The following is a 24,473-nucleotide window of genomic DNA, read 5'->3' as shown; positions in this document are numbered from 1 at the left end:
GGAAACAAGGGGTGACTCAGAAATGTGGAGTTCCTGCACCTATTCTCAGAGAAAAAAAACCCTGCTAACATTTACAGTGGGGAAAAAAGTATTTAGTCAGCCACCAATTGTGCAAGTTCTCCCACTTAAAAAGATGAGAGGTCTGTAATTGGCATCATAGGTAGACCTTAACTACGAGAAACAAAATGAGAAAAAAAATCCAGACAATCACATTGGCTGATTTGGAAAGAATTTATTTGCAAATTATGGTGGAAAATAAGAATTTGGTCACCTACAAACAAGCAAGATTTCTGGCTCTCACAAACCTGTACCTTCTTCTATAAGAAGGCTCCTCTGTCCTGCACTCATTACCTGTATCAATGGCACCTGTTTGAACTTGTTATCAGTATAAAAGACACCTGTTCACAACCTCAAACAGTCACACTCCAAACTCCACTATGGTGAAGACCAAAGAGCTGTCGAAGGACACCAGAAACAAAATTGTAGACCTGCACCATGCTGGGAAGACTGAATCAGCAATAGGCAAGCAGCTTGGTGTGAACAAATCAACTGTGGGAGCAATAATTAGAAAATGGAAGACATACAAGACCACTGATAATCTCCCTCGATCTGGGGCTCCAAGCAAGATCTCACCCCCTGGGGTCAAAATGATCACAAGAACGGTGAGCAAAAATCTCAGGACCACACGGGGGGACCTAGTGAATGACCTGCAGAGAGCTGGGACCAACGTAACAAAGGCTACCATCAGTAACACACTACGCCGCCAGGGACTCAGATCCTGCAGTGCCAGACGTGTCCCCCTGCTTAAGCCAGTACATGTCCGGGCCCGTCTGAAGTTTGCTAGAGAGCATTTGGATGATCCAGAAGAGGATTGGGAGAATGTCATATGGTCAGATGAAACCAAAATAGAACTGTTTGGTAGAAACACAACTCATCGTGTTTGGAGGAGAGAGAATGCCGAGTTGCATCCAAAGAACACCATACCTACTGTGAAGCATGGGGGTGGCAACATCATTGGGGGGCTGTTTCTCCACAAGGGACCAGGGCGACTGATCCATGTACAGGACAAAATGAATGGGGCCATGTATCGTGAGATTTTGAGTGCAAACCTCCTTCCATCAGCAAGGGCATTGAAGATGAAACGTGGCTGGGTCTTCCAACATGACAATGATCCCAAACATACCGCCCGGACAACGAAGGAGTGGCTTCGTAAGAAGCATTTCAAGGTCCTGGAGTGGCCTAGCCAGTCTCCAGATCTCAACCCCATAGAAAACCTTTGGAGGGAGTTGAAAGTCCGTGTTGCCAGCCAGCGACAGCCCCAAAACATCACTGCTCTAGAAGAGATCTGCATGGAGGAATGAGCCAACATACCAGCAACAGTGTGTGCCAACCTTGTGAAGACGTACAGGAAACGTTTGACCTCTGTCATTGCCAACAAAGGATATATAACAAAGTATTAAGATGAACTTTTGATATTGACCAAATACTTATTTTCCACCATAATTTGCAAATAAATTCTTTCCAAATCAGCCAATGTGATTGTCTGGATTTTTTTTCTCACTTTGTCTCTCATAGTTGAGGTCTACCTATGATGCCAATTACAGGCCTCTCTCATCTTTTTAAGTGGGAGAACTTGCACAATTGGTGGCTGACTAAATACTTTTTTGCCCCACTGTATAGGTAAAGACACCAGAGGTAGTTGATCAGGGAATATCCAATTGCCTTTTGGGTGATCAGAAAGGAATTTGTTCCCCTGCTGGAGCAAATAAGGTCATGCTTTATTTTTTTTTTTTGCCTTGCTCTGGATCAACTGTGGGTACAGAATTGTGTATATGGAGGTTTTCTACATGTTTTTTATATTGGCGGTGTCGTTTTTCAACTTAACTATGTAACTTGGTCTGAAATGGTGAATGTACAGGATTTGAGAGGGAAGCTGGGATTTCTTACCACCAGATCATTACAATTTCTATTATTTCTAAGTTAAATGACATTACTATGTCTTATGTATATGTTATGACATACTGTATTCACAGCCATACAGTGCAACCCGAAGTCCAATCTTTCCTTTAGGGTTCCAAGCCACAGGAATAAAGCGGAGGTAGCGAGCCTTGACAGGATAGTGGAGGCGGTGTTCTATCACCCCGGATGTATTGACATTGCCAAAAAAGGTCTGTGGTATAAAAGAGAAATTTGTTTTAATAATAAAATGTCAGCATGTACTATTGTCCATAGAATTCATATTCAGTTTTGGAGCACTAGTGATTGTATCTTACCAACATCAAAATTAAATAATCTGAGTATAATAGCGGAAATTTACCCATTAACAACCTCATAAAAATAATGTTCTTTAGCAAGCAACATACATTCCACAATAATAATTATGCTACCAAAATGAGTGTGTGCTGTATATTGCCTCCAGCAATGCCCCTGTTTCTTCTTTTGCTGGAGGCGGCCATTTTGCTGAAGCCCAAAGCTCTCAAACAGCAGTAAATCATAAACAGAAACCAAATCCATCAATTTAACGGTTTAAAAAAAAACAGTTACATTCCTGGAATGTGGGGATTGGTAACTGTCACATTTGCTTGTGTCCTCAACCAAACTCTCAAACCATTAAATGGCTGGTGTCATAACTGATCACATGTGCAGAATCTTGGCAGTTGCAGATCAAACAGAAGCCGCTTCCTCGGCTGTAAAGGATAGGAGGGTTCAATTCTGCTTTAAGGGTGTCAGCAAATTGGCCTCTACAAATTCTGCAGGGCCTAAAAATGCCTATAGATCAACTGAGCAAGTGTAGAGCAAGGTCAGACAGTTTATTACTGGATTTTAAACAGTGTAGACATTTGTTAAGTGTTCTTGCATGGCAAGACCACTTACTGTTATCTCACATATATATTCTTATTATTATAGCCAAATTTACCACCCTAACTCCTCCCACAGTTTTTACACTACATAGACAGTAATATACCGAAACGTGCAGATTGTTCCCGATTGGTGTGCTATTACTTTGTGGAATGCTTCGCAGAATGGTTCACGAAATGTTGCCGTTTTTGTGGTGAAATTGGTCCCATAGGAATGAATGGCGCAATGTTCAAAACTAGAGTGGGAGCTGACAAAAGCTAGAGTGTGAGCTGAAAAATCAGGACAAGATTTCTAAACTGCCATCACTCCCTCATTTTCAAGCCCACCTACACAAATCTTATATCAAAACGTTCAGCTATCCCTGCTGCCACTAAGCCATTGTCCTGATAGTTTTCACAATATGACCATTTGTTTGCAACTCACACCGTCCATTGACATTGTAGACTACTGGTGGAGGCAAGAACACGTCACACAATTTCCCCAGAAATTGTAGCTTTTCTAGTTTTTATTGTTTTACATAGGTAAATCTGCAATTGGGGGCAGCATGAAGTGATCTAGCAGGACATCATTTTCCAACTAAAGTTCCACTTTTAGGATTTGTTCACACCAGAAAAATTCATGGAAAAAAGTTTTCACTTGCAGAGACACAAGTTTACATCAGTTTTCATGCTTGTTGCAGTGAGCTTAATACACGTTAAAGATTCCTGTGCAGGAAAAATCTGCATATGATACTAGTGTTGTGGTGTGAACAGGGCACATACAGAACAATTATTTTCTTTGTGTCCTTGCAGAACGAGTGCAGAAAAACTCACATCTCTGCACATGGTGTGAACAAGGCCTTAAACCTTTTAAATTCCCCTGCTTTTGGTTAAATGCAACTCCAGTGTAGTGAGATATGTCCAGCTGAGCAAACATCATCTTAAAGTGAATCTGTCTTAAGATATACAGTAAGATTTCCTGCTAGGTCCATGCAAAGTATTGTATCAGTTTAACACTTCCAGATACTTATTACTGTATTTATCCCAGTTCTTCCCCCAACAATGCCTGCTGCTTTTCTCTCCACAAAGTCAACACCATCTTTGTTGGGGCATCATCCAGGGACACCGTCTACTTCCTGGACCAAGAAGCAGGCTCAGACATGACACTGGCATGTAAATCCTGATACCTGTTCAGTTCTTGGCTGTATTGTCTGGTACAGACCAGTTTTAAAATGATGATTTCATTTATTAAGGGTAAAAAGCTGTCCAAACCTGCCTTGTCCTAAGTGGAAAAATAATTTCCCCCTAAACCCCCTGCTGCCTAACCCAAGTGCACTTGAGCTTCAAGTCACGAAGTGATGGCCGGATATTCTCATTCAGCATTATCTGACAGAGTGCAGAATTCATGGATCCATCAATTATGGCAATCGTCCAGGTCCTGAGGCTGCACAGCAGCCCCAGACCATCAAATTACCACCACCATGTTTCACTGTTGGTATGATGTTCTTTTAATGAAATACTGGGTTAGTTTTACGACAGATGTAACAGGATGCACACCTTCCAAAATGGTCAACTTTTGTCTCATCACTCCATAAAATATTTGCACAAACGTCTTTGGGAAAATCAAGATGTTTTTGGCAAATGTGAGACGAGCCTTTGTGTTCTATTTGGTCAGCAGTGGCTTTCAACTTGGAACTCTCCCATGGATGCCATTTTTGTCATGATATACTGTCTCCCTTTTTCAGGTGACATATCACATGACCCTGAATGAATGCTTCACAGGGTTTTTTGCCTTCCTCTGCATTGTGTATATGGCTTTCTATTTATTTATTTTTCTATTGGTTGAAGTCGGTGGACTTTATTCAACCTAACTATATATAATCGCAAATGCATTTTTCTCTTCCAGTGACACCACTAATGTATGAGTATTTTCTAAATCCAGTTATACCACCTACATTGGGGCATTTTGTTCTTCCAGTGACACCACTGATGCAGGGACATTATTTTCTTTCCAGTGATACCATGGATGGAGGGGTATTTTCCTTTCTTACACCACCCATGCAGCAGCATTTTTACTTCCAGTGACCCTACCGACATGGGGCATTTTTTCCTTTAGGTAACAATGATGTGGGAAATATTTTCCTTCCAATGACACCACCAATGCAGGGATATATTTTTTCTTTCAAGTGGCACCTTGGACATGGGCATTTTTTTCTTTCCAGTGACACTCTGGACACAAGAACATTTTCACTTCCAGTGACAATTCTGATGCAGGAGCATTTTCTTTTAACTACCAGTAACATAACAATGCAGCAGCATTTTTTTTTCCTGAGACGCATGGGTATTTTGTACTTCCAGTTATATTACCAATGCAGGGCCATTTTTTTACCCTACAGTGACATAATTGATGCAGGGACATTCTTTACTTCCAGTGACACCACTCAATGCAGTGGCATTTTTTACTTCCTGTGATACAACTGATGTTGGGGCATTTTTTAACTTATACTAACATTTCTTTCTTCATCACTGTTAGCCCCCTAGTTTCCTGCGGGAGAGAACGTGCACCACTTTTAAACTTATACTGTATATATCAGCACTGAAAACGCCTGTATTGACCCTGTCCCCCATTTACCTAGGAGATGTGGGGTAGTTTGGCATCTTTGCCCTGGGCATTGAATGACCTTGCCCTGGCACTGACGGTCTTACTGCATAATACACAAGGGGCCCATTAATTGTATTCAAAACATCTATTCTATCTATACATAGCTTCTAAGGCTGTTATATGGTCGAGGAAGGGTGTAGGGTGAATAGGGAGCCTATTATGTTGGTGGAATTTCATCAATGTGGCATTTAACTCATATTTGACCACAAACCACAGCTGTTTAAATCGCAAACTTTTTGGCTGCAATTAGGTAATAATTTGGGCCTGTATGTTGTCTGGACTGTAGGTTATGCAAGTAACAGTTAAACGCTGAGGTTTGATTATTATGCCCGCAGAACCTTTTTTCATAAGGTTATTACATTGTTTAATCTAGCTGCATGTTGGCCCTGTGAGTATTCTATATACGCTATCAGTGGCAAGAATGTATACCACAATCCAAGCAATCCGATATAATGGACACAGTAGTAGAAACTATATGCTGTAATACAATTTACTTGACTTCAGCTTTGTCTTGTTTGCTTTTTGTTTGTCTGCTTTGTGACTATATTTTGTATGTGCTTTACACCAGCATTTATGAACAAAAATCTGACATTTCTGATGGACACAAAGTGGCTTTATTACAAGTTATTACATCTGAAAAATTGCTCATGCCTTATGTTCTTCACTGCCCATAAGTGCTTTTATTCTGGCTGCAATTTATCCACACTATATTTACTATGTCTGCTTTGCATGTGCTAAAACAAGCATGAATATACCGTATATCAAGTCTGCTACAACTCAAAATAACGGATGCAAAATGATAACTTTAGAGACATATACAATAACTATGTGCAAGGATACATTTTGCTATGCCTAACTCAAGGATATTTGCTTTGTTTAGCCCAGTGTACAGAAGAGTCCTATGAGAGACCCATTTTGTTATCATTAATGATTTGTATATTTGTGAGTTGTAGTTTGTTGTGCCTATATTCACTTCCGGACCGGGCCTTTTTATGTAACAATCAGTATTTGTGATGGAAAATTACTTAGTGGCTCAGAAACCAAACATGTCACTCCTTAAAATTGTGCCCGCCTATGCAACAGCGACAACCTTTTTTATGTAACAATCAGTATTTTTTGCTAGTTACCACTTTTTCGATTTACAGAGGAGGTCTGGTGCTAGAATTACTGCCCTCGATCTGCCGTTTGCTGCAATGCCTCATGTGTGGGGTGATCGCTGTTTGTATGCACACGGGACTGAAGCGAGCATTCGCCTTGGAAGGGGGCAGTTACATTTTTCCTACTATTATTTATTTATTTTTATTTATATACTGGTCACAATTGTTTTAATCACTTTTATTGCTATCACAAGGAATGTAAATGTCCCTTGTGACAGAAATAGGCATGCAACAGGTACTCTTTATAAAGGGATCTGTGGTCAATGAGACCACAAATCTCTCCCCTGCCCTTAAAAGCATTTAATCACACAAATATTGGTCATCGCTTCCTGGTTACTATATTACAGAGCAAAAAAAATCCGGTCTTTGTTCAGCCCTGTGACCAGCCAGTGGCAGTGCTTGCTGGTTGATTGGGACTCCCAATGGAAGGCAGCGGAAAAGGTGGGGGCATCCCCTCCCACTGCTTGTAACAGCAATTCAGCAGCTAGTTAGCTGCTCTGATTGCTATTACAAGACAGAAGACCATAGACTCAAAAAAACAGTATTGGGATGATGTCTGCAGCTGCAAGCAGGGCCTGTGCTTCCACTAGGCAAACTAGGGGAATGCCTAGGGCGCACTGCCACCTAGGGGTGCCTGGGCGCAGCGCAGGGCAGCACTCTTCTGTGTGGGATGCCACCACATCATGAATGATCCTCCACTTGAGGGGTGGCAGAGGGGAGGAAGAAAGGACAGAGGAAGATGGCCTGGGGCCAGTGTAGCAGCAGGGCTGCAGCTCCTTCCAGTATTCCTCTCAGACTCAGTCCCTTACTGCAAGCCGGCTGGCAGCTGCTGGTCACTGTGGAGTTCCAGCCCTTCCCTTCCCATTCATCAGCGGAAGGTTATGTCTGACTGTGTCTGTGTGACCCGGCCGGTCATCCATCAAATGTGCAATGTGTCAATGATCCCAAAGCCTGCTCTTCTAGTGCCTGCTGATCTGTGTCAGTGCTGGTGGTGTGTTGTGTCGGATCTGTCACTGTGTGGGATCGCTCAGTTTCGGTGTTTTCTGTGTGTGTGTGTGTGTGTGTGTGTGTGGGATGGGCTGCCTGCTGTCACAGCTTTATCTCCCCCCATTGCCTGGGGAATACCAGCCTGGGATCAGTCAAAGTGTGGAACCATCATCCTCCACTCAGTGCAACTGTGATCCTGCCACTGCCAGCCACAGATACAGTCCATCTGGGACACTGATATTTTGGTGCCGGTGGCATCTTATGGCACTTATTTTTGCAAATTAAAAAAATTTAGCAGTTTCATGTTTTGTTGATGTAATGTTTTCTACTGTTTTTAATTTTTTTTTGGGGGGGGGGCGCAAGTAGCTGGTCTTTCCTAGGCAGCAAAACAGTCTAGCGCCGGCCCTGGCTGCAGGCATCACACGGGTACAACAGCTCAAACTCCAGTGACGTACCCATAGCTGAAGTGGATATGGAGCTTTTAATCACTTCTTTTTATTGTTCTTTCTGAGCAGTCCTGGAAATTTGATTCATAACTATTTTGTATAATAACGCTATTGTTTTAAAGATTTTTCTTTTGTTTACTTTCTATAGGGGATGCCGTAACCATCTCTCCAAAAATTGCTGCCACTGCACCAAAGACACAAAGTGTGGAGAGATCTAAAAATGTATAGTTGTCCTTAATGGCAGATGCAAAATATTGGAGGGATTTTCTCTCACTTTTTGTTATGTTTGGGATATAGAAAGTTAGCAGAAATATCCCCAATGGAGACAAATGGAGAACAAAAATAATGAAAGAAGTTCTAATCGATCCCCATTTTATCCCAAAAAATGTTTGGGCTCGATTTCCGCTTGGCAATGGCAACTTTGTACTAGATCTAAATGCACATATTTATTGTAACATCTAGACAATGACACTTACCCAGTTAGTGCCCAGCTGAAAGAATGGTTTCCAGCTGTCTGGCCGGTCCCCATACAGTAGGATGTAACGGGTCACCCAGTCGTAATAAGTGTTATAGGTTCCCTGAGTGGCAACTCCCATTATTTTATATTTCCTCTTTAAGTCTATCTGAAGCCAAGGATGTTTATCTCCGAGGGCAGGAGACCATCCACTACTTCCTGTAATGAAAGAAATGTCATATTCATTTTCTACCAATTTTTAATAGTGGAAATCACAAAAAGTAAAGGATGACCAGCCTATCTCAGACATCCCCTTGTCTAGGCACAAAGCCATGCCCATTTTTTGCAATTACAGAAATCCATAGCGGTTGGAATGCTCTGTACCTAGTTCAGACTCTCCTCTTGCTTTAATGTCCCTACCTAGTGGGCTTCTCTTCGTTTGTTAAAAAGATTCTGTAGACTTGAAACCATATCACCATAGGAACAACCCACTAACTCAAAAACAAATAATAATTTTAAATTTTCTAACCATACTTTTTCAGCCTAGAAGTTCTTTAAACCTGCCCAAGGTTAGCCTTTGTAAAATGAGGCCTTGACCTATTGATGCAATAGGTGGGGAGGTTCTACTAATGGTTTCCACTAGTGTTTATTGGCTGCTCTACTTTATAGGAGAGTCTGATATCCTTAATTATTTGGGTACAAAGGACTGAAGCACTGAATTTTAGCCATCTGAGCAGTCCATGCCCCCCCCCGCTTTAAGCTTTATGTCACAATTTTATTGGCATTTTCACTTTAAGGTAGTTAGCTTTAAACCTCGTACCAATGATGAGAATATCGGATGAATGATCGTCCTTTTTTATTTTCCTGCATGCTAGTCTCATTTTTAAAATGAAGAGATTACTAAAGTTATGAAAATTCTCTAATGACAGAATACAACTTCAGAAGTGATGTAATATATGGTATTGTACTGTAATGTATTCTTTCATTTCTGAGAATGTGAGGTCCTGGTCTCCCAATTTTTTTCGGATGTGTACTGTACCAATTAAACGAAAATCGTTTATTCTGGTATTATACGAAAACAATGTTTGGTCCTTCGGATAATTTCGCATGAACTGTTGGGATCGTTTCTTGAAAGCTGTGTACGAACGTTCAGACTATCATATGAAAGTGGTATTTTTTGTCCAATATTCTCATCGTGTACTAGGCTTTAGGGTCCTGGTATTCTGGGCTTCAAAAAACACCAGTTCCCTTGGCAGAAAACAACGCTCACATAGAGTGTTTTTTACACGTGTTCAACATTTTTTTCTGCCAGAAAACTCATCTCAAAAAAGCAACCCAGAAGGGGTTTTTCTGCCTCTAAAAACTGAGCTTAAAATATGCCTCTAAACATCTTAATGTGCATGGACACATTTGAGTTGATTTACTAAAATTGGAGAGTGCAAAATCTGGTGTAGCTGTGCATGGAAACCAATCAGCTTCCATTTTTTTTCTGTCAAGGTTTAACCATTTGCCGCCCGCCCTATGGCCGAATGGCAAGCGGCAAATGTCATCAGCGTTCCAGGTGGATGCCATATGGCGTCCTCCCGCACATGCGCAGATTGCGCTCCTGCAGAGCAGTTCAGCGGCGCGATCTGTCACCGGCCATGTACCTCAGACACGGCCAATGACAGATCTGAGTATCTGCCCCTTTGCCGGTACCATGTGACCTGCTGTGACCAATCACAGCAGGTCACATGACAGTTGTATACAATGGATGGCTTCATTCATGCCATCCATTGCATACTAGTGCCTAGCTGTGAATGGTCACAGCTAATCACATGTACATGTCATGTGATTATCTGTGGCCAAATCACAGCTAAGCACAAAAAAAAGAAAAAAAAAAAACCCTGAATGAATCGATGTCATTCAGGTAAATGCTTGCTTATAGCAAAGTAATTCTTTGCTATAAGCAAATTGTGTAAAAAAAAAAAAAAACACTGATCACTTCCCCAAAGTAGTACAATGTTACTATGGTAACATTGTACTACTTTGGTCATAGTGAAATATGAAAAAAAAAATCTTAAAAAAAAGAAAAAAAATTTAATAAAAAATAATTAAAAAAATTAAATAAAATTAAAAAAATATATATATTTTTTTTTCATACTGTCACCAGTCAGTGTCCCTGATCACCGCCATGCCAGTTATATGATGATGCTGTACTGCACTGGTGACAATATGTAAAAACAAAATAGTGAAACTAATTTTTTTAATTTTTTAATTTTCCGAAAAATTATGACAAAAAAAAATACAACTTCAAAAAACTCGCCATGCCTCTTATGAAGTACGTCGGACTGTCTACTTTGCAAAAAGGGGTCATTTGGCGGATACCTGTACTGTTCTGACATTCTTGGACCTCAAGAAATTAGATTGGCTGTCAGTACTTTAGGATTGATCAATATTCAGATCTATACCATAGTTTGTGAACTCTATAACTTTCCTACAAACTAAAAAATACATCCTAATTTGGGTTATTTTCACCAAAGACATGTAGCAGAATACATCTCGGCCAAAATTTATGAAGAACAATTATTTATTTGCAAACTTTTCTAACAGAAACAAAGAAAAACTTTTTTTTTTCAAAATGTTTGGTCTTTTTTTGTTAATTTAGCAAAAAATAAAAACCCCAGCGGTGATTAAATACCACCAAAAGAAAGCTCTAGTTGTGTGAAGAAAATGATAAAATTTTAGTTTGGGTACAGTGTTGTATGCCCACGCAATTGTCATTCAAAGTGTGAGAGCGCTGAAACTTGAAAACTGGCCTGGGCAGGAAGGTGTAAAATTGCCCGGTATTGAATTGGTTAACTAAACAAGCTGAAGTTAGAAGCTTATTGGCTACCATGCACAGCTGGCCAAGATTTTGCACTCTCTGGTTTTAGTAAATCAACCCTATAGGATTACATTAAGCTCTTCCTATAGGCAAAATGAAAATCTCCTAGAAGCAGCATTTTTTAACCCCAATGTGCGTGGACCCTAAGTCACTGCTTCCTGCACTCAGGTGTTTTTTTTCTGGGTAGTTGGATGCCTGTCCTCATTCATGGAAAGGAAAAGCTACTATGCTATCAATATTCCATCATCATTTTTACTTGTAACGTTGTTCAATGTATGTTATGCAGAAAGTTAATTTGCACTAATACAGAAAAGCTACAACTTTGCACTTTCTAACATGAGCTGTATTCTGTTTTATTATAGGTTGAGGCTTTTAGCTTATGTTGATTAATAATTGGTATGCCTCTTCTCAGCATTCACATAAAAGTGCATTACGTGTAAAGATGTAGATTTAGTGCTGGCTCCTCCAAGCACTTCCTTTGAAATTACATTTTAATAAGAAATTGCTTAGCTTTCTAAAAATTGTAAATCAACTTAAACATGTTAAGCTAAAGCTGGAAATGCATACTTACCAAATAATCGTGCAAAGTTAGCAGTGTATAAAATAGAATATCTTGATGAAGCATCAAATGATGTGAAATAAAGGGGGGATACCAGGTCATTGTAGCACCATTCTGTAAAAAAAATCAAATAGATAATGAATCATCTTTCCAATATAAGCCCTTACAAGTAGTCTCATATAATCTATAATAAAAAAAAACTGCACAAAACAATGTAAATAAGTAAAAGGAGCTAAGGAAAGTGAAATGATAAAATACAGTAACATATTGATCAATTAAAGCATATTTAAATCTCCTTTATTTTCCCCTGGTGATCCTGTGTGCAATGTCTATGGTGTCCAAAAAGTCCATCCTTTTCTGCAATTGGGCTAGGGGGTTTTGTTACTAATAGAATGTGGCACAGTATATACTTTTTATTACACCCATAGTTACCAACCTACAGTTCGGTCCATATATATTTGGACACAGGCACAATTTTAGATTTTTCAGGTATTGACCAAAACATATTCAAGCTATAGTTATATAATGGATATGGGATGAAAGTGTACACTCAGGTTTAATTTGAGGGTATGTACATCCAAATTGGAGGAAGGGTTTAGGAATTACAGCTAAGAGTAGCCATCCCCCTCTTTCAAGGGACCAAAAGTAATTGCACAATTGAATCAAAAGCTTTTTCATGGCCAGGTGTGGGCTACTGCTTCATCAATTAAGCAGGTAAAAGGTCTGGAGTTTATTTTAAGTGTGGCATTTGCATTTGGAATCTATTGCTGTGAACCTACATCATAAGTTCAAAGAAGCTGTCCATGGAAGTGAAACAGGCCACTGTAAGGATTCAAAAATGAAACAAATCCACCAGAGAGCTAGCAGCAACATTAGGAGTGGCCAAATCAACAGTTTGACACATTCTGAGGAAAGAAGAACGCACTGGTGAGCTCAGCAACATAAAAAGGCATGGACGTCGCAAGATGCTCTCTGGTAAAGAAAAACCCATTCACAACATCCACACAAGTGAAGGACACTCTCCAGGAGGTGGGCGTATAATTGTCAACATCCACAATCAAGACAACATTTCACAAGAGCAAATACAGAGGATTCACCACAAGGTGAAAACCATTCTTAAGTTTGAAGAATAGAAACGCCAGATTAGACTTTGCCAAAAAAAATCTAAAAAAGCCAGACCAGCTCTGGAAAAACATTCTTTGGATGGATGAAACTAAGATTAATCATCCACGGCCATCCATGGCTTCCAGTGGCACTGGGTCATTGGTGTTTATTGATGATGTGACAGAAGACAGAAGCAGCCAGATGAATTCTGCAGTGTTTAGAGATATACTGTCAGCCCAGATTCAGCCAAATGCAGCAAAGTTGATTGGACGAAGCTTCACAGTACAGATGGACAATGATCCAAAACACACTGCAAAAGTAACCAGGAGCTGCAAAGGCTGAGTCAATCACCTGATCTCAACCCAATTGAGCATGCATTTCACTTGCTGAAGGCAAAACTAAAGGCAGAAAGACCCACAAACAACTGTAGAACAACTGAACACCGCTGCAGTTAGAGCCTGGCAAAGCATTAGAAACTCAGTCTTTGCTAATGTCCATGACGTTCCAGACTTCAGGCGGTCATTGCCAGTAAAGGATTCTCAATAAAATATTAAAAATTAACATTTTATTTATGATTATATTCAATTGTCCAATTACTTTTGAGCCCCTGAAAATGGAGGGACTGTGTATAAAAATGGTTGCAGTTCCTAAAATTGATATTTATGTTCAACCCCTTGAATTAAAGCCGAAAGTCTGCGCTTCAAAGTCATTAGGATTGTTTTATTTTTTATTTATTCTGGTGGCATACAGAGCCAAAAGTATGGAAATTGTGCCTGTGTCCAAATATATATGGACCTAACTGTATACTGGTGTGTCTTCTCAAATATTCACCTGGTGATCCTGCCAGTAAGACACTGCCTGTCCCACAACGACAACACTCAATCACATTCTGTATAAGGACAACAGAAACAGGACAAACTACTGAAGCACTCCCCTCTCATTTTCTCCATAGCAGAGATGGGTTCTGTAGTCTTCAGAGCAATGTGACTGATAAGAGTGAGGCACAGAAAGTTATCAGCTGACAAGATTTCTAGCAGGACCAAAAGGTTTTTTCACTACTACTTTTTAAACAAATACTACAAAACACTTGTAATCATATATTTACCAGACCAAAAGCAAGCAAATAACAGAAGTTCATTCTTGGGGTTTGCATACCCTTGAAATAAACATTTGAATTACCTTTTGAATTAAAAATTACCATTTATTAGACAGGGTAGAGAGGGATTAGAACTTCTGTCATTTTTTGTTATTGGTCAGTGTCTTACTGATGTCTTTGTGCTGCTGAGAATATTTCCTCTCCGGATAACCAGATCTGAAAGTGAGGGGAAACGAGGATAAAAAGACCGCAGTAAAGACAGAGGGGGAGATTTACTAAAATTGGAGAGTGCAACATTTGGTGCAGTTGTGCATAGAAACCAATCAGCTTCCATGTTTTATTGTCAAAGCTTAAAGTGTTACTAAACCCAAGACCCTGCATTCACTATATCTGGTCTCCCACAGTATGCACAACATGGAAGTGCATCTATTTTAGTAAATATAAACTGCTAAATACCTTTTATCATCAGCAGTTAGAGCAGTCTTGTGACTTCCTACAAGTGTTCCGTTCGAACACTGGTAACACTTGTAGGAGGAGTTTTTATTCTTCTTTAACTGTTCTATGAGGCTACATAACCTAGGACCCTCTGATTGGCCCTGTGATCATCACATACCCCCCCCCCCCCCCACAAAAATAGGAAAAAAAATCTCTAGCTATACACCAAACTGAGGATGTGCAGAGTGACTCCTAGAGCTCTGTACTATCAGCGGATGGATTGGGGACAGTAGAAGAAGGGAATGATCAAAGAAGACAACATCAAGCCGTCATTTTACACAATGCTGAGGTTAATCCCCTTAGGTTCCACAGTGAGTATAACAAGCATGCTTTACTGCATATAAGGACTGATTTTACTATTGTGGGTTTAGTAACACTTTAACGAAACAAGCTGAAGTTAGAAGCTATTTAACACCCCCCTCCTCTACATGCCAGAATTTCTTTCAGAAAATGTCATGAACAAAATAAATATTTATAATGACCAGTACAATAAATAGATAAAACTCAAGGGTTCAAGAACAGCTTACAAGAAACAACAGGGCAATAGTGGTTTGATGATGATAGGCCTACAGGGGACTTAGAGTGGCTCAAAGTTTTGTACCTTCATACATTCTATGCATAAAGGTAAAAAACCTTCTGTGTGTAGCAGCCCCCCCCCCCCCCAACACTTACCTGAGCCCTCTCTTGATCCAGCGATGTCCATGAATCTTGGTTCTGAGGGGACTCTCATTCCAGATTGGCTGAGGCAACATGCTCATGCTGCTGTCAATCATAGCCAGTGAGCTAATCAGGAGAGGGAGGAGGCGGAGCCCAGCCGTGGCTCTATGTGTGAATGGACATGCAGAGCCACGGCTCGGGAGCGCACTTGCACGGGTGCACTCATAGCAAGCTGCTTGCTATGGGGCACCCAACAGGTGGGAGGGGCCAGGAATGCCGGCAAAGGACCCGAGAAGACGAAGATTGTTGCTGCACAGAGTAGGTAACTATGAAATGTTTTTTTTTTTTTTTAAAACAAAACTTTAGTATCACTTTAAGTATACTAATATCGCCCTTTAAACAGCAGTAATTTGATAATGCATAGGCAAAATAACGGCAATCTTATCACATAGCCTACCAACAGGCAGTTGTATACAATACATGGACAACAAAAAGTCAGCTGTTAAAAGAATGTAAACACTAATTATAAAACGTTGGGACTATATTCCTTTGTTCCTCATAATCTACATAATATTTCCTTTATTTTATAGAATAAATTTAGGAAACCTTAAGGGTTTACATACCTCCAGAAGCCTGACTAAAAAACTCCCAGAGATGCCATCATCCCATCCTGCCTTGTTTCAAGGTTACTCAGTTTCTCTATATATGTCCACATAAAGTCCATGACTACAAATAATGCGTATAGTATTACTTGTATCTAGCATGTTAAGACACAACCAGCTTGCAAACCCCTGCACATACTGTATGTGGTCCACTATCTCATCTGTCACAGCATCGCTACTGAGACAAGGAGAGAGAGAGTGCATGCAATGGGTTTTGAATTGTCTGGGAGTGTCTTAGCAATGACCTAGCAATAAGACAGGATGATACTGTCTATGGGAATTTTTGGTTTCAGGAGGTAAGTAAATGGACTACACCTATAACAAGGGCATCCTTTAACTTTAGTGAAAGCTGCACAGTTTGTTTTTAAATGTTTTTGGTAAAGGTGAACTAACAGTTTAAAGACTTGGTGGTCCTGACAATTTCTTTGACTTTCTGTAGTTTTCTGACCACAACAACTATGGAAACAGATCCATCTTAGTGTGGTCGGTGTGTGTCCTTTCATCATGGTGCACAGTATGCCTATAGATCCATAGTCAGTTTGTGACATCACATGCTAACAGACTAAATTTTTTGCAAATAAGTAATTTTTCTCCTTCACTGATGTACACTGATGAGGAGGCACTGGTAGGTGGCACTGATGGGCACGGATAAGGCAGCAGTGATGGGCACTGATGAATCGTCACTCATCAGGCAGCACTGATGGGCACTGATAGGTGGACCTGATGAGGAGGCACTGATAGGTGGCACTGATTAGCAATGACAGGCACCACTGATGGGTACTTATAGGCAGCACTGATGGGCATTTATAGAGAGCACTGATTGGCACTCATGGGGTAGCACTGATAATCAGGGCACTGATGATCAGTGCCCTGATTATCAGTGTAGATATCCCCATGGGAATCGCCAATTACCGGCTCTCTTCTCCTCATGCTGTCACAGATTAACCGGTAACTCTATTTACACTGTGATCGGACACAGCAGATCACGTGGTAAAGGGCTGCTGTGATTGGCCCTTTACCGGTCTCTGTGATCAGCTGTGTCCGAAGGACACAGAGATCACAGTGCGCTCTTGTGGTATGCCCTGGGGGTGCACATGGGGGCAGGGTTTTGGGAAGCTGTCCATAGACGCCCTCCCAGAACTAGCTGACCGCTCTGTAGCCGTCTTTCAGCTATAGCTGGGTCAGAGAGTGGTTAAGGTACTTTGCAGCACGTTTTACCATTTTGAAGTAACATTTCACATACGCAAGTTCATAAGTTAATACCATTGTTTTACTAAAAAATTCACATAAGCTTTAAGGGTCCATGCACACTGGCTTTAAAAACCACCAATGGTCTTAACTGAAAATAATAATGAAGGAGATATGATTCTTTAGTAACACCTCTATATTAGGCTCATTCAAAAGAATAGACCACAGAATGTAGGCTAAGGAGGTATACTCCAGTTAACACATTAAAGCAAAACAATGGTAAACTGAAAATAACCAAATAGCAATGGTTAACAGAATGTACAGTCACAAATGGTACATTGTAACTATGTAACTGCAACACCAGCAGCAGGAGGGGGAAGAAAAGGCTTGTTGACTTATCAGCACCCTCTGGGCCAGCAGCATCACAATAGGGAATACAAAGAATTATGTAAATAAATATATATATATATATCTCCTAGATTGTAAACTCAAAAGAACAGGGCCCTCGAACCCCTCGTGTATTGTTTTGTTACTGTATTGTCTCATGTACTGTCCCCCACTATAATGTACAGCACTGAGCAAACCTTTTGGCACTATATAAATACTGTATAATAATACACATATATATACACACACACAAACAGTATCTCACAGATGTGAGTACACCCCTCACATTTTTGTAAATATTTTATTCTATGTTTTCATATGACAACACTGAAGAAATGACACTTTGCTACAATGTAAAGTAGTGAGTGTACAGCTTGTATAACAGTTTAATTTTGCTGTCCCCTCAAAATAACTCAACACACAGCCATTAAAGTCTAAACAGCTGGCAACAAAAGTGATTACACCCCTAAGTGAAAATGTCCAAATTGGGCCTAAAGTGTCAATATTTTGTGTGGCCACCATTATTTTCCAGCACTGCCTTAACCCTCTTGGGCATGGAGTTCACCAGAGCTTCACAGATTGCCACTGGAGTCCTCTTCCACTCCTCCATGATGACATCACGGAGCTGGTGGATGTTAGAGACCTTGTGCTCCTCCATCTTCCGTTTGAGGATGCCCCACAGATGCTCAATAGGGTTTAGGTCTGGAGACATGCTTGGCCAGTCCATCACCTTTACCCTCAGCTTCTTTAGCAAGGCAGTGGTCATCTTGGAGGTGTGTTTGGGGTCGTTATCATGTTGGAATACTGCCCTGCGGTAAATTTACAAAAATGTGAGGGGTGTACTCACTTCTGTGAGATGCACACACTCTGGCATAAATCGGTAAAGACACCCCAATTGAAAAACAATGGCTTAGACGCAAAGAGGTCCCGTTAACTAGTAACTTGAATCCTGAGATGTTTAAAGTTCCTGTCAGACACCACCTGGCGGTATCTCTAGCAACCCACAGCGCAGGGTTCCTCAGGGTGCGGGGTCTAAGTCCCAATCTGCTTATTCACCAGGGCCCCTGATGGTGGGGATGGACTTGGAGCAGACTGAGACCAGGTCGCGACCCCTGAGTACGTCCGGCAGTGGTAGAGAGTACCGACAGAGGTGTGCGGGAAATAGAGCCTGACGTGAAGAGGCTGGCAGGCCTGGCAGCAGGGACTGATCCGTGCGGGATAGATGGATGGACAGTCAGAGTAATGTAAGGCGTAGTCAGGCAGGCCGGGTCAGCAATGTGCGGGCAGCGAGGTACCAGAGGAGCAGGCAGAGAATGGTCAGGGTCACGAGCCGGGTTCAGCAACTAACGGGCAGCGATGTACCAGAGGATCAGGCAGAAGAGTGGTCAGGTCAAGCCAGCGGTCAAACAGGAGACAATCAGCAGCGTCAGGATCAAGCAGGGGTCGGCAACAGGAAGCTTCACAAATCAGATCACAGGAACAGGACAATAAGACCAAACGGCAATTGCACATACCTTCTGTCCTGTTTAAATAGCGCCCCCTGCGCTGTCATTGGTGCCAGGCGCATGTATGCGATCGTGAGTGCGCATGTGCAGCTGCCGCGATCACCCAGGTCCCGCTGCCCACTGGCTAGAACGTGTCGGTGTTCTGCGCATGCGCCGCCCGGCGCATCGCGGCAGGACACCCGATCCCTGACAGTTCCTGATGTTATAGTAGTCGTTGCCTCCTGCTAGTAATGGTGGGGCCCATACACAGTAGTGAGTAATGATAATTCAATGAAGGTAACAGATACGCTGTGGTAAATATGCAAAGCAAAGATCTCTTGGTACCGAGGTGTAAAGGTGTCTGCATGCAGTGTCTCTAGAATGTTGTCAGAAAGAGGTTGGGCATCCGCCCGCTTACCAATCCCATGGATAGCACGGCCTGCCAAGAATAGGGTTCATGCCATAGGCATGTGCACAGGGTGTGCCAGATGTACCTAGGGACACACTAATCACCCAACATTACTAAATGACATGCACAGTATGGAAATGACTCTGCTCCCCCTACGATCTCCCCCGGCAGTTTCAGGTCCTTCCGCCACTCATGGAAGACTACAGGAACATCCCTAAGGGGGATACTGGCTCCTCCTTGCTTTCTATTAGTACCACATTCAAGTTTGACTGGGTAGAATGGGGAAGCACCTGGCCTCTGAGTGTGTCATGTGTGAGCTGAGCAGAAGAAGTCAGAGCGAGTATATGCAGAATATATATACACTGTGTGTGTATATATATACAGTTGCAAGAAAAAGTATGTGAACCCCTTGGGATTACGTGGAGTTTTGCATGAATTGGGCATAAAATGTGCTCTGAACGTCATCTAAGTCACAACAATAGAAGAACACAGTCTGCTGAACGTAATACTACACAAACATTAGATGTTGCCATGGTTTAATTGCACATAACATGTAAACATTCACAGTGCAGGGAGGAAAAAGTATGTGAGGCCCTAGCTTAATGACTTCTCCCAGAGCTAATTGGAGCCAGGAGTGAACCAACCTTGACTCCAATCAGTGTGATGATATTGGATGTCTTGCTGACAGCTTTCCTGCCCTTAAAAAACACACACCTGTTTTGGGTTTACTGGTTTCAAGAAGCACTGTCTGATGTGAACCATGCCTCACAGAAAAGAGCTCTCAGAAGACCTATGATCAAGAATTGTTGACTTGCATGAAGCTGGAAAGGGTTACAAGAGTATCTCCAAAAGCTTTGATGTTCATGTGTCCACGGTAAGACAGACTGTCTACAAATGGAGAAAGTTTAGCACTGTTGCTACTCTCCCTAGGCGTGGTCGTCCTGTAAAAATGACTGCAAGAGCACAGCGCATAATGCTGCATGAGGTAAAGAAGAATCCCAGAGTGTCAGCTAAAGACCTACAGAAATCTCTGGCACATGCTAACATTTTTGTTGACACATCTACAATAAGGAAAACATTAAACAAGAATGGAGTACATGGGAGGACACCACGGAGGAAGCCATTGCTGTCCAAAAACAATATTGCAGCACGTTTGAAGTTTGCAAAAGAGCACCTGGATGTTCCACAGCACTACTGGCAAAATATACTGTGGACAGATGAAACCAAGATTGAGTTGTTTGGGAAGAACACACAACACTATGTGTGGAGAAAAAAAGGCACAGCACACCAACATCAAAACCTCATCCCCACTGTAAAACATGGCGGAGGGAGCATCATGGTTTGGGGCTGCTTTGCTGCCTCAGGGCCTGGACGGATTGTTGTCATTGATGGGAAAATGAATTCCAGAGTTTATCAAGACATTTTGCAGGAAAATGTACGACCATCTGTCCGCCAACTGAAGCTCCGCAGAGGATGGGTGATGCAACAGAGTCCTGACCTCAACCCGACTGAAATGCTGTGGCATGTCCTTAAGAGAGCGATTCACACGAGACATCCCAAAAATATTGCTACACTGAAACAGTTTTGTGAAGAGGAGTGGTCCAAAATTACTCCTGATCATTGTGCAGGTCTGATCTGCAACTACAGGAAACGTTTGGTTGAGGTTATTGCTGCCAAAGGAGGGTCAACCAGTTATTAAGTCCAAAGGTTCACATACTTTTTCCTCCCTGCACTGTGAATGTTTACATGTTATGTGCAATTAAACCATGGCAACATCTAATGTTTGTGTAGTATTATGTTCAGCAGACTGTGTTCTTCTATTGTTGTGACTTAGATGACGTTCAGAGCACATTTTATGCCCAATTCATGCAAAACTCCACGTAATCCCAAGGGGTTCACATACTTTTTCTTGCAACTGTATATATATTTTTATTGTTATTATACAGGATTTATATACAATATAAAGGGAGACAATACAGCAACAATACAGTTCAATACAAGAGGGATAGGAGGGCCCTGCTCCTTGGAGCTTACAATCTAGGATATATATATATATATATATATATATATATATATATATATATATATATATATACACGCACACACACGCATGTGTGTTTGAGCTTTGGGGTGCACACCCTAATGAAATAGACTGCGCACACCAATGGATCTTGCACAAGCCCTTGGCTGTTTGTAGAGAAGTGCAGAGTTACCGCTTGAAAACCTGTCAGATCAGCAAGCAGAGATGACTGGCTGAAGACTGGATAGTGACAGTCCCAATACAGAGAAGCTGATGCGATCTTGGTGTGGCGACACCACTGTGCTGAACCGGTATGCAAAGTCCTGCAGTAGTAGCCAACAATCTATCTCTATCACAGTCCCCCTGTGTTCAGTTCTGAATCTTGCACCAATAGAGCGAGCCAGCTCCTTGCCGTAGATTAGATCTGCTCTCCCAGCAACCCTCAGGTTTGCAAGCTCTCTGGTAGTTGTAGTTCAATCAGCACTTAGAAAAACAGTATGTGTGGCTATAAGACTACAGGTGCCAGGATCCTCTGCTGTCAGAAGAACTTGATCCACTCTGCTAACAGGAAGTGATGTAGCCGTAGTGTAGTACTGGGCACTGGGGAAGGGATGAACCATAGTCTCATCTGTAAATGTCCCTGAATGGCACAATGATATAGCCAGCACCTGACTACACCTAAAATATGCCTCCAAGTGACCTAACGTGCATGGACACATAGGATAACATAAGTTGCTTCTACAGGTAAAACGCTAAACTCCTCTAGAAGCAGCGTTTTTTAATCCAGCCTTAATATTCAGACACCCTGCAGCTGGCTGTGCCCAGGGTGGAAATAACCCTTTGCCCCATCTTAACCACTTCCCGTCCGGCCGCTGTATATAAACAGCTGGACGGTGGCAGTCCAGGGGCAGGTTGCTGTTCATAAATGGCGCCTGCCATTTTGGATTGTGTGCACTCCCTGGGTGCGCAAGGCACCACAAACACGGATCGCTGTATGGGACCTCTGTGTGAGGTCCCGATCATGTGATCACTGATTGGCCAATCAGTGATCACATGAAAAGGTGTAAGCAAGATGTCACTTCTGACATCATTGCTTAGTATGTGTGAAATCTGTGAATGATCACAGAGATCACATGGTACAAGGCTATTAACAACAGCCTTGTACCATGTGACAAGCTGTGACCAATCACAGCTCTCACAGTATTTCTCAATGGCTGCAAGAATGCAGCCAGAGAGAAGGAGAAATGATTGATTTTACAGCCTTTAAGTGAGTAAAAGCAATCAGTGTAAAAAAAAAAAATCTTCATCACCCTCCACCATAGTGACACTGTACTGCTAGGGTGACAGTATGTTAAAAAAAACCAAATAATAATATAAAAAAATAAAATGTAAAAAAAGTGTTTAAAAAATTATAATTTTTGGTTATAAACTAATTTGGGTTATTTTTTTTTACTAAAAAGATAACTGAATAACTTTTGGCCAATATTTATGAAGAAAGATTATTTATTTGCAAAATTGTATAAGACAAAACTTTTTTTCAAAATTTTTGGGCATTTCCGTGTATATAGTAAAAAAAATAAAAATCCCAGTGGTGAATAAATACCACCAAAATAAAGTTTCATCTGTCTCAAAAAAATGCTAAAAAATTCATATGGGTACAGTGTTGCATGACCACGCAATTGTCAAAGTGCAACAGCACTGAAACCTGAAAATTGGCCTGGACAGGAAGGGGGTGAAAGTGTTCGGACATGAAGTGGTTAAGTGCACCACTGCCATTCCCTATGCTATCCAAAACATACAATGATAACTGACTGTTAAAAAATGCTTTAAACTGCATATGTTTCCATTTACAATGGACCAGAGGCCGCATATTAAAATCATGCAAAATTTTTAGTACCAGTAAAAGATGTAGTAAGCAACACTAAACACTTAATAGTCAATTGTCTTGGTCTTGGTGTCTGTAATTCTGAAATATCTAGAGAAGGCCTTCAGAGCTCCAGACAAATGGCAGGAAGTAGCTATAAACCTAAGACTGCTGTGTAAAACACAAATCCTTGATATCACTTAAGGAGTACTTAAAGCATGCTAAAACTTATATATGACAACATTGAATGATAGGTCACTTTAGCAAGCCTTAAAGCAAAGCTTCAACCAACAATAACAAGATAACATTGAATAGACCATTAAAAAATAAAATAAGAAAAACAGCTTTTCTGCAATATGTATTCACCTTCAATCCCTAGATTTCCCCTATGGCACATTATGGTCCAAAACAGCAACAATAATGGACACTCCCTATACTGTCCCTTTCCCTACACTAGACCCTCCCAATCCAGCAGGTTCCTGCCCCTATCGTAACCACATGCAAAGTGTGGGCCAACTGCAGTGAGCCAGTGCTTTTTATAAGCACTGCCCTCACTAAAGATGGCCTCAGAGGTCATCCTGGGCAGCAGCATACAATCAGACAGCTGCCCCCCCCTGATGACACATACGGAGGCCTAAGAGAAACATGAGTTCCTCCTGTCCTTCACTCTCCCTACATTGTGGTTATGAACAGCGCCACCTGTGTAGGAAGGTCAACCTACACCTGTCTACAGAATGGCCTGTGGGATATAGAAGAAATACAGTATAAGACTTTGATATAGCAGCACTGCTAGTCAGAGTTGTCTCCCTGACAGCTAAAGGACAGTAGATACAGAACTTGGTGCTCTCCCAATGGACAGTAAATATGCAGCTCTACCCCTGAAGGAACCGCTGGATGTATTGGGCCCCTCTGCCCTCCATTAGTGATGAAGTGATGACTCGCCTTGTACCTGGCCTTGAGTGACCGCCAACACACCTAAGAACAGTTTACATGGGCTTAATTTAAGAGGCAACACCATGTAGAATGAAAAAAACAAGTAGAATAAAAACAAGTAGAATAACAGTAGAGAAAATACAGTTTGATAAGTCACAACAATTACCAAAATGATACTGTTCATTCCCCAGAACATGCTAAGCCAG

At 41.4% G+C, this 24,473-nt stretch overlaps 1 protein-coding gene across 1 annotated transcript in view; it reads right to left on the bottom strand.

Moving 5' to 3' along the window:
* Positions 1-24,473, bottom strand: part of CNTNAP1 (contactin associated protein 1) — a 227,226-nt gene that overhangs the window by 135,846 nt on the left and 66,907 nt on the right. The window contains exons 2-4 of the mRNA XM_089668764.1: positions 11,981-12,082; positions 8,566-8,762; positions 2,023-2,170 (exon numbers count right to left, since the gene is read on the bottom strand). Of these exons, the coding sequence (XP_089524890.1) occupies positions 2,023-2,170; positions 8,566-8,762; positions 11,981-12,082 (447 nt within the window). The remainder of the gene's footprint in view (positions 1-2,022; positions 2,171-8,565; positions 8,763-11,980; positions 12,083-24,473) is intronic.

The sequence above is a fragment of the Staurois parvus genome, unplaced genomic scaffold (genome assembly GCF_062004578.1).
Source record: "Staurois parvus isolate SC_StPar_1 unplaced genomic scaffold, SC_StPar_1.0 ptg000063l, whole genome shotgun sequence".
In the NCBI taxonomy this organism is placed as follows: domain Eukaryota; kingdom Metazoa; phylum Chordata; class Amphibia; order Anura; family Ranidae; genus Staurois; species Staurois parvus.
Note: the sequence above shows the minus strand (reverse complement) of the source record. Positions and strands in the feature narration are given on the sequence as shown.